Raw genomic sequence first — 10,233 nt, 5'->3', positions numbered from 1 at the left:
GGGGTCACCAGCTGCGAGGGGACTTGACTTGAGCCGAATTACCCCTGCTCCAAAGTGCCTCTTACCAAATCCGGCCTGTCCCAGCACTGGGAAGATCAGCACCCACCATGCTGAAGAGACCCTGGGTGCTGCTCTCAGGCCCCACACTAATGAGGGGGTGCCAGCTTTCCATGTGACCCCACAACACACACGGTGATGGGGGCCTTCCCCATCCCACCCCCACGGTGGTAATGACTGTTTGCAGGGAGAAGAAACAAACTCCCCCCCCTCGTTTTTGGGAGCTCAGCTCCCACAGGAGACAGGGCTGCCTTACCCAGGGAGTGAAAACACACCTGGGGGTGGGTGATTCACGTCCTGGTTACAAAATACAGCGATTTTAAGGGGAGGTGGCTGCCTGTGCCTGCTCTGCACACACACACACACACACACACTCTCATCCTGCACGCTCCCGTGAGCAGCCCCCCGGCACAGCCCCCGCGCTCACACCCGCGCCCACGGCCCGTCCTCCCTCCCGGCTCGGGAGCCACGTGGGGAGAGCAGCCGCAAGAGGAGGCTTGCTGCAGCTCAGGCGATGGGCAGAAGGAGAAGTCGCTGCCTACACCCACCGTGCTCGTGTGGAAACACGCGCAGCCCGAGCCCGGCGATGGATCCCGGCTCGTGGCTGGGGGTGGCAGAGATGCCTCCTCCCCCGTGCACACCCTGAAGCTTCTCCACTCTGGAAAACTCACCCTGGGGATGTTTGTAGGGCTTCCCTGGTGGCACGGGGCAGCTCAGGCGGAGTTCACACACCCACCCTGACACGCAGCCATCACCTTCTCCTCGCTGGGACAGTAACACCCACCAACAGCCACGGCCCTGGGAGCTGCAGCCAAGATCAGGCTCTCTTCATTAGCAGAGATGCTCATTAAGGCAGGCTCATGGTCCCTGAACCCACCCACCACCAAGCTGCAGGTGTGATGGCTGCTTTGACTCCTGTGAGTCCAAATTGAAGCACAGACTGGTTTGGGTTGGGAGGGATCTTGAGGATCATCTCATTCCACTCCCATACCATGGGCAGGGACACCTTCCACTAGCCCAGGTTACTCCAAGCCCCATCCAACCTGGCCTCGGACACTTCCAGGGATGGGGCAGCCACAGCTTCTCTGGCCAACCTGTGCCGGGGCCTCCCCACCCTCATAGGGAGGAATTTCTTCCCAAATTCTAACCTAAACCGTCTCTGGTTCAAGGAGTGCACACCACAACCCCCAGAGCCCACCCACCCTCAGGGTCTCACAGGCTCCAACTGCTGGGAATTGGCCCCAGCAGAGGAAATCTGGCCCTGAATGAAGCAGCAGCTCCCACACCTGAGGATGGAGGATGAGAGAGGATGAGGATGGATCAGAGAGAGGCAGATCCAACTGCGGCTCTGGGTCCCTTGTGAATCATTTTATTTTCACTGCTGGGGAGAGTAGGAGTGAAAATACCATTAAGTTGAAATCAGTCGAGAGTTACATATGTCTCTAGATATATCTGTACAGTCTACCAGTCTATATACACATTATATATAAATATATACATAGGGGCTCCGGGTTTGAGGCTGAAACCTGTCGAACCCAACAAAGCCAACTGCAGGAAGATTTGGAGAAGAGGCTTTTATCGTGAGAAAACAAGCCTCAGTTAGCACAGGGTTTTAATTAGTGGAAAGGGGGAGCATCTCGGGGTGGCTGTTGAGTCCCCAGGCTGTGGGGAGCATCCCTGTCCCATTCCCAGGGAGCAGGACACGGTGCCCGTCCGTGCCCACCTCAGGGAAGGGGCAGTTCTGGTGGCTGAACACAAAGGAGGTTTCTTTGGTTTATTGCTTTAATGCTTATTGCAGTTGGATTTTTTTTTTCCCTCTAATGCTCGGCCTTAAATCCAAATCCTGAGAATCAGGAAGAAAAGAAGAGAATAATCCCCCTAAACCCGGACACCCTATATATGCAGGTACAGCTATCAAAGAGGGAAGCGATACATGTGAGGACAGGGAGAGCGGGGACCAAAATAGCTTTTCCAAAGAGTAATTCTTCCCTTTCTTTTTCTTTCTCTTTTTTTTTTTTTTCCCCTAATAAAAAAGGCAAAGCCGCTCCTGTGTGCTTGGTTCCAGAGAGCAACTGAGAGTGAAACTTTCAGAGAGGGGGGAATTCAGGGCAGGGGAGCTGTGAGAGCAGAGCCCAGACCCCCACGGATCAGCCCAGCCTGGGTTTACCCCCGTGTCAGCATCTGACCCCAGGCACCCAAAAACAAGGACAAGTGTCCTGCTGGCACTGCTGGAGAGCAGCTGGCCCTGCTCTGGGGGGTCCCTGCCATGGGGGGGCTGTGGGTGTTGGGTGCTGCCTGCAGTGGGGAGGGCAGAGCGTGGTCCATGCACTGAGCCTGGAATCCCCACGGATCAGGGGAAGGGTGCAGGATGCTGGGATGGGGCTCAGCACTGCTGGGGGAGCAGCATCAATCCGTGGAGGGATGGAAGCTGGGGAGGGGCTGCTCGTGCAAGGGAGGGGGTGTGGTGGTGGCTGAGGGGAGGGTGTGACCCACGCAGGGCGCAGCAGAGCCCAGCTCCAGTGCAGGGCCCCAAACCCTCCCTGCTCCACCCTGCCAAATCCACACCTCCCCGAGGGATTCAGATCCTTGTTCTCCAGAACAATGTGGAGCCCCCAGAAGGGCCCAGGCGAGAGGAGCATGTCCCTTGCCCGGCACCCTGGGACATTCCACAGGCCCAGCCCCTCCACCTCCACGGATCCCACCTGACTGCTGTTGCCCTGCACCTCTGAACACCAGCCCAGCCCAGCCCTGCCCCACCTCTGCCACAGGGGATTGTTCCCCAGGGACACCACGGGCTCTCTGGGTGCAGCCACCCAGAGCAGTGATGTGACCCGAGTCCAGCAGCTCCACCTGGAGATGCTCCTGGCTTGGGCCGAATCCAACCTCTTGAAACTCTGCTGGGTGCAAAGGGAGAGATGGAGCCAGCTCTAGGGTGGGCCTGGGGGAGGGCAGGGAAGGCAGGAGCCCCGGGCAGGGAGCTGAGGTGAGCTGTGACCTGGGGTGGCTGTGGGGACACGGTGCTGTCCTGCAGACAGCGGTCCCCAAGGATGCACGTGCCACGTGTGTCCACGGCCACTGCAGGGGAGGAAAGGGGGAAAGGAAAGGAGCGGAGGCAGGGCGTGAGCAGGGGGAGAGAGGCAAAGGGGGTCCCACGTGTCAGACACCTCCGGGGACAAGTCTCTGTGCAAGGCCAAGTCCTGGGGCAGGAGGGGCAGGGCTAGAAAACCACGGACTGCAGGAGGCGGAAACACATCATCAGGTCCAGGGGGATGGGGGGCTTCAGCAGGTTCCCGTCCAGCCGCAGGTACCGGAGCCGGGGCACGCCGTCCAGGTTGGAGGGGGAGAAGTCCTGGATGGACACGAGCGAGGTGGGGCAGATCTGCGTCCCGTTGATCTCTGCGGGGGGACAGGAAGGGCGGGAGGCGGGTTAGAGGGAAGGGAGTCAGAGAGAGGATGTTGGAGCCCCCCTCCCTGCCTGTGTGCTGAACCCCATTTGGGGGTTTTGCTTTGCTACCCAGGGGGACAATCCCCAGCCTCTTCCCAAAGACGGCACGGGAAGATCTCGCCTTTGATCAGAGCCGAAGTAGGTCGCGCTCGCGCGAGGCGCGGCGAGGGATGCGGTGTCATCGGAGAGAGAAAAGGGATCGTTTGGCACATGAAACCTGCCGAGCCAGCCCTGAGCCTCCACAGAAACATCAAGGAAACCCGCTGCAGCCCTGCTCTGCTGGAGATAACGTCAGCACCCGGCTCGCTGCTCGCTTCGGGGGTTGCACGTGTCCCTCCCCGCCCCAGGGTCCGCATTACGGAAAATAAACCCTAGGACTCTTATGTCATTACCCGGCTCCAGGGACTGAAACCTTACAAAGACTGGGTAAAACAGGCAAGGAAAAGCTGGGGCATGGTGTGCAAAGGGCACCTGTCCATGGAAAGCGTAGCAGAACCCGGGTGCTGGTGTGTGGGGAGCCAGCAGGAGTCACCACCTTCATTCACTCCAAGGTTCCCCCAGCTCCCTTTTGGTGGTGTTTGAGTAAAATACAGATTAACCAGTGTTTGAACCAGACACTTTTCACAGCACCCTGCCCTTGCTTCCAGACAGCACCTCCAATAGCAGAGACCAGATGGAATGGTTTGGGTTGGAAGGGACATTAAAGCCCACCCAGTCCCACCCCCTGCCATGGGCAGGGACACTTTCCACTAGCCCAGGTTGCTCCAAGCCCATCCAACCTGCCCTTGGACACTTCCAGGGCTGGGGCAGCCACAGCTTCTCTGGTCAACCTGTGCCACCATCTCCCCACCCTCACAGGGAAGGATTCCTTCCTAATATTCCTTGTATCCCATGTAAGCCTCCCTCTGGCAGTGGGAAGCCGTTCCCCCTTGTCCTGTCCCTCCATCCCTTGTCCAAAGTCCCTCTCCAGCTCCCTCTGAGCCCCTTTAGGTGCTGGAAAGCTGAATGGGAATGTTGAATTTCTGTGTGCTCATCTGTGCTCGCTCTGGTTACACATTTCCCAGGCCAGCAGCTCTCCCGTGGAACTGCAGAGCTGGAACGGTGTGAAAGCCCCGGCTGCTCTGCCAAGGCAGCTCCAGTGCAGCCTTGTTCTCCCTGTTCCTTCCCTGCAGGCTCAGCTCGGGAGCTGAGCTGGGTTATTTCTAACCATCTTGACTGTGTGTTTGGCATCTGTTCCCAAAATATGTGCACAGACTCTCCTGTTAAAATACCCCCATTTCTGTGCCCTGCTGGGGAAGGAGCTGTTTCAGTGGCAGGTGGCCCCAAAGAAGAGCTGCCCGTGACAACCAACAAAAAATGCCCTGCAGCACCAGGGGGAATTCAGCTCTGCTCCTCCTTCCCCTCCTGCAGAGCCATCCCCCTCACTCCTTGTTCACCTTGGAGCTCCCAGCTCGTCTCACCACCACACCCCCCTCTGCAGGGTTCACATCCCACTGGGTGAGAACAACCTCCCCAGTGCAACACTTCCCCTCCTCGAGCCCATCCTCCCCCCCCAGCCCCAGCACAGCCCCCCACCTGCCCCTGGAACTCACTTTCAATGGAGTTGTTGTTCAGGTAGAGGTGCTCCAGCTTGGGGCTGATGAACGGGACGTTGGTGAGCTTGTTGTGGGCCAGGTGCAGCACCAGCAGGTTGGTGAGGTTGAAGGAGTCCTTGGGGAGCCCCTTGTCAGAGATCTGGTTGTAGTTGAGCCTGATGAACGCCAGGTTGGGGAACTCCTTGAAGTAGTCACTGGGGATGTCCTCGATGTTGTTCCTGTCCAGGAAGAGCTGGTGGATGGCACTGGGCACCCCGGGGGGCATCTTCCTCAGGATGTTGTGGGCCAGGTTGAGTTGCATGAGGTTCTTGAGTCCCTTGAAGGTGTTTTTGTTGAAGACCCCATCGCTCAGCTTGTTGTGGTGCAGATCCAGGAGCACCAGGTTCTCCAGCTTGTTGAAGACCCCAGCAGGGATCTTGGAGATCTGGTTCCTGCTGAGCCGCAGCTGCTCCAGGTTGGGCGGCAGGAAGGCGGGCACCTCCTTGAGCTGGTTCTTCTCCATGTAGAGGAAGATGAGGTTCTCCAGCTTCTCCAGCACCCGCCTGTCCACCTTGCGGATGCGGTTGTTGTCGAGGTTGACCCATTTGAGGCCGGTGGCGTTCCTGAAGGACTCCTCGGGGAGGTCGTCGATGAAGTTGTTCTGCAGGTAGAGGTAGTGGATGCGGGGCGGGATGACGGGCACCTTGCGCAGGTTGCGGCTGTCGCAGTACAGGGCGGAGGGGAAGTCCGGGGGGCAGTAGCATTCCCGGGGGCAGTCTGGGAAGATGGAGGGGGGCCCGGGGGCAGGGGTGGGGGCAGCTCTGTGGGCTCCACGGGCTCCACGAAGGGCGAGGGGCGGGCGGGTGGGTTTGCGGGGAGGTTTCCTCCGCTGCCCGCCCACCCCCGAGACCAGCACGAGAACGAGTGGGAGAAGCAACCTGAGGGCCACCTTCATGGTCCAGATGTTTCCCTGAGGGAGGCAACAAGAGGTGGGTTAAGCAGTGTAAAAACACCCCAGTTAAGGCACTGTGTCATCTCCCCACCACGGACAAGCGGGAACTTACCCCCAGTCCCTGCCAGTAACCTGCTGTTCTCCCTCCTTCCCTTTGGAAGTCATCTTCAACCCCCCCTCCAGAGCACGAGTCACTGAGGTCCCTCTCTCTGGCTCAGCCTCGTGCCGTGGGGGGTGCTGGATTGTGTCATTTGGTTTGGGGTGTTTTTCACATGCCACCCTCAGCAGCACCCCACAGAGCCTGGGCCCCCCCCCGGGGAGGGCAGTACTGTCCCCTCTCCCCAAAGGATGGATTGCCCCTTCAGAGGCCTTGATGGATTAAGCTCAATTTTGCACTTAAGCCAGGAAATCAATGATTCAGTAGGAAATTGGCTGCGGATGGGTGTCCGGAGGCCAGCAGCAGTTAGCAGGGCAGCAGAGATGGATGGCCCTGTGCTCAGGGACCGGCTGGGAGGCAGCTCAGCCCTTTCTCAAGGCTGACTGATAAAAAGGACATTTGCAAGTTTATACACGGGCAGCAACAAAGGTGTTTGGCTCTGCAGCTCCCTGTGCTGCCCAAATAACCCATCCATCACCTCCAGTCCCACTGCAGGGATAGTTATATTTTGGGGAATAACTGTAGAAGTGGGAGATAGGGAGGGACCAGGAGAGGTGTCTGTGTGCCCTGAGCCAGACAGTTTCTCCTGGACACCAGCCCAGCACCTTGTCACCCCTCCCTCTTCTCTGGGTCGCTATCAGGCCCACAAAGCTGCCTGTCCCCTCTCTGCTCTCCCTGCTGCTGCCTGGAACAGCAGCGATCATCCCTGCCAGACTTGCTGGGAGCTCTCCAGCTGATGCCTCGGAGGATGGAGGGATCCAGCTCGTTGCAGACGAGCTCCCCACGAAGCCCCGTGCAGAAGGTGCTTTGGCTGCACCTCTCCAGGGCCAGCTGGAGCAGGCCAGGCTGTGGGTGGGTTTCCTGGGCACATTCCTCGGGGTGCTCGCCAGGCTCTTCCCGGCAGGACTTGTCACCCCAGCAGGATCAGAGCCAAGCTGGATGCAGGGTGAGGCAGATGGAGGAGCTCGGCAGAGGCAGGGGGAGAGAGAATGGGGTGAGATGAGAGGGAAGAAGATGAGGAAAGCCAAAGGAAGACAGAGAAATGGGGTGTCTGCTGTGGGAGCAAGTGCTGTGGGATGGGAGAAGCCTTTGGTGATGCTGGAGCTGCTGATGCCGATTTTGGAGCAAAATCAGGCTCTTCCAGCTTTCCCACACAACACAGCAGAGTGGACTTTACTGCCATCGTGGCCACAGGGGCCAGGGTTAGGGTCAGGGTCAGGGCCACACCAACCCCCTTTGCCTACAGCTTCCCACTGGGAGTCCACATCCTACCCAGGGATGTGCCACTGGATGTGCCACTGCTCCCAGGGCTGCCTTTGCCAGCCCTGCTCCCTTTGAAGCAATCCCACGCATTCCTGGGGCTCCAAGGAATTGACTTCTCCATAGAAAAGCTCCTGTTCTCGCCCCCCCTCCAGGCCCAGCCTGTTCCTCTCCTCGCTGCCTGCTCAGCTCCCATCTGGCTCTGTTTAACCCCACACTCCTCCCCTGCCGGCTGGTTCCAATCAGGGCTCTGGCATCTCACTGGGGGAAGGGAGGATCAGGGACCAGCCCCGGAGCCAAGTGCTGCCAGACCCTCAGCCCAGCCGTGCTGCAGGAGGTCCCTGCTGGGACTGGACGTGCTTCTGTCTCCAAGAGTCCAGATTCAGTGTCTGGCTGCAGAGAACGGGCCAACTCACGACAGGGATGAGGAGATGTCCCCTCCCCATTCCTTCCCATCCTGCTCCCTCCTCAGCCACAGCCAACCCTGCACCCTCCACCCACCCTGTCCCAGACCATTCCATAGGATTTTGCCTCTGCTCCAAGACTCAGACCTGGATTCTGACACCACAGGGGCTGAGCTCTGCCTTGGCCCTCAGCTCACCCAGAGGTGAGGAGGCACCCCCTCCAGAGGAGGATTGAGCACTGCAGATGTTCAGGGGCTCGGCACAGAGCAGGAACAGTCAGCGAGCCAGAAATCCAGGCTGGAGAGCGACACATCCTGAGGCATTTGTCAGCACAGAAGGGAAGTGTCAGGAGGCAGATGCAGCCCCTTTTATCCGCTGCCACATCCCTGTGGGGACTGTCACAGCCCTCTGCCCAGGGCACTGGGCAGTGCCAGCACTGCCACCACCCTTCTCTGCTGGTCCCCGCCAGCCTGTCCCTGCAAAGCCACTCCCCAGCCAGCTGAGAGCCCTGCATCCAGAATAACGGGGATGCAGCAAGCCTGGGGCCACCACAAGCCTAACAATTGCCTCCACCACGCTGGAAGGTTCAAAGCCAGCTCTCCCTGGACCCGGCGCAGTTGGAAGTCTGTTCTCCATCCAGTTGCATTTACTGGAGTTAAAACAAGAGGCCAAACTTCCAAATCCCACACCCTGATTCTGCAGGAGCTGCCGACGGCGGGGCCAGAGCCCCAGCACAGCCCCTGCTCTGCAAACTTGACCTTTGTCATCGCTCCCGACGGCCGGGACAGCTCAGATCGTGCCTATCCACAAGGAATCCGTGCAACTGGAATAAAGTTAAGTCATGAAGCAACAAATGTATTCAGGAAACCAACGGCCTGGCATGGAGAAAAGGCTCAGTTCGTGGACAAAACCAGTTCTGACACCTCCTGAGCCACAGACTGCGCTGACCAGCTTGGCCTGAGTGCAAGGCTGAGGCACCCAACAGATCCCTGCCCAGGGCTTTTCCCAGAAAGAGGCAGCTGCTCCCTCACTCATCCCATTACAACGGACAAAAAATTCGGCACAACAGCTGGAAATTCCAGCCCCAAATGCCACTGGTGTTTGCTTTCCAAATAGTTTATCTTCGCTGCCTCCCAGTAACCCACAGCTCCCAGCAGTGCTCGCTGCCAGCCCCGGGACCGGTGCCAAGGGCAGGCAGAAACCCCCACCCTGGGGCAAGAGGGAGCTGTGGAAAGGACACAGGGGGATTTGTCACTCCTTTGGGTGCCTCCTGCCCAGCTCTTACAGCAGTGGGACATGCAGGGAGCAGCAGCTGTCCAGGACCCCCTCCTGGGGAGGGGCTGAGAGGGATAAAGGGAGCTCTGACTTTGGGAGAGGAGAGCCTGGATGGCTGGAACAAGGGCCCTTTGCAGTCCATTGTTAGCTCCCTTCACACCTTCCCCACTGGGAATTTCCATCATCCCTGATGGGAGAGATGCCCCCACCCAGCTCGGGAACTCGCACGTCGGAGCAGAACAAGGAGGGCAAGCTAAAAATAACCGAAAGGATCCAGAAAACCTCCCCTCTTGGCTTCCCTCGTGTCCAACAGCCACAGCCCATTCGTGTCGCTGCAAGAATCTGGGTCTGATCAGCCGAAGCGAACAGGGAGCTCTTTATCCAGCGGCTCTGGAGCGCTGGGAATCATGGAAAAGGCCGTCCTCCGAAGGGAGGGCAGCCAGGCTGTCACCCAGGCGTCCCCAGGGTCCCCTGGGAAGCACAGCCCTGATGCAACATCCCGCTGTTCTCGCCCTTTCCCAGCCCTTTCCCAGGGAGCAGCGGAGCCACAGGCAGCCTCTTCGGAGCCGGCACACGGCCGAGGCAGCGGCGGGGCTCGCTCCTGCTGCATTCCTTCTGCAGGGGTGGTGTGTGTCCTGCAGGGCTGGGTGTCCCAGGAGACCCTGCCGGGGAGCAGCTCGGACACAATCCTAGGCTCTGCAGCAGTTCTGGGCTCAGCCAAGGACCGCAGGACAGGGGGACAACAATGCGGGGCTCCTGCGTGCCAGGAGCGTTTCCTCACTGTACCACAGTCACCAGACCCGTTGCGAAAGGCTCGTCCCGTTCTCTGCTCGCTCCAGCCACCTCCTCCCACCGCAGGGTCCGTGGGAAGGCAGTCCTGGCAGGGAACACCTTCCCGCTGCCTTCTCCGTGTCAGCAATTCCTCCCTCTCCTCCCTTCCTGCATGTCCCGACCCTTCCCGGCGCTGCTCCCGGCTCAACCTGCCCGCACATCGCTCTGCCACACACAGCGGAACTGGCTGGACACACACAAAAGCAAATCCTGGGAGAAGATGCTGCCAAAGCGCCGGCAGCGCCGACCCCACACACTCCCTGCTCCCCCACAACAGC

General features: G+C 59.2%; 1 protein-coding gene across 1 annotated transcript; it reads right to left on the bottom strand.

Moving 5' to 3' along the window:
- Nucleotides 1–1,406: 1,406 nt before the first annotated feature.
- PRELP (proline and arginine rich end leucine rich repeat protein) lies at nt 1,407–9,961 on the bottom strand. The gene is given in 5 exon segments (XM_050326966.1): nt 1,407–3,453; nt 5,095–5,865; nt 5,868–5,922; nt 5,924–6,046; nt 9,911–9,961. Coding segments are annotated over 4 exon segments (1,113 nt in total). The 5' UTR covers nt 6,032–6,046; nt 9,911–9,961; the 3' UTR covers nt 1,407–3,274.
- Between the last annotated feature and the right edge of the window lie 272 nt (nt 9,962–10,233).

The sequence above is a fragment of the Myiozetetes cayanensis genome, unplaced genomic scaffold (genome assembly GCF_022539395.1).
Source record: "Myiozetetes cayanensis isolate MyiCay16 unplaced genomic scaffold, myiCay2020 scf32, whole genome shotgun sequence".
NCBI lineage: Eukaryota > Metazoa > Chordata > Aves > Passeriformes > Tyrannidae > Myiozetetes > Myiozetetes cayanensis.
Note: the sequence above shows the minus strand (reverse complement) of the source record. Positions and strands in the feature narration are given on the sequence as shown.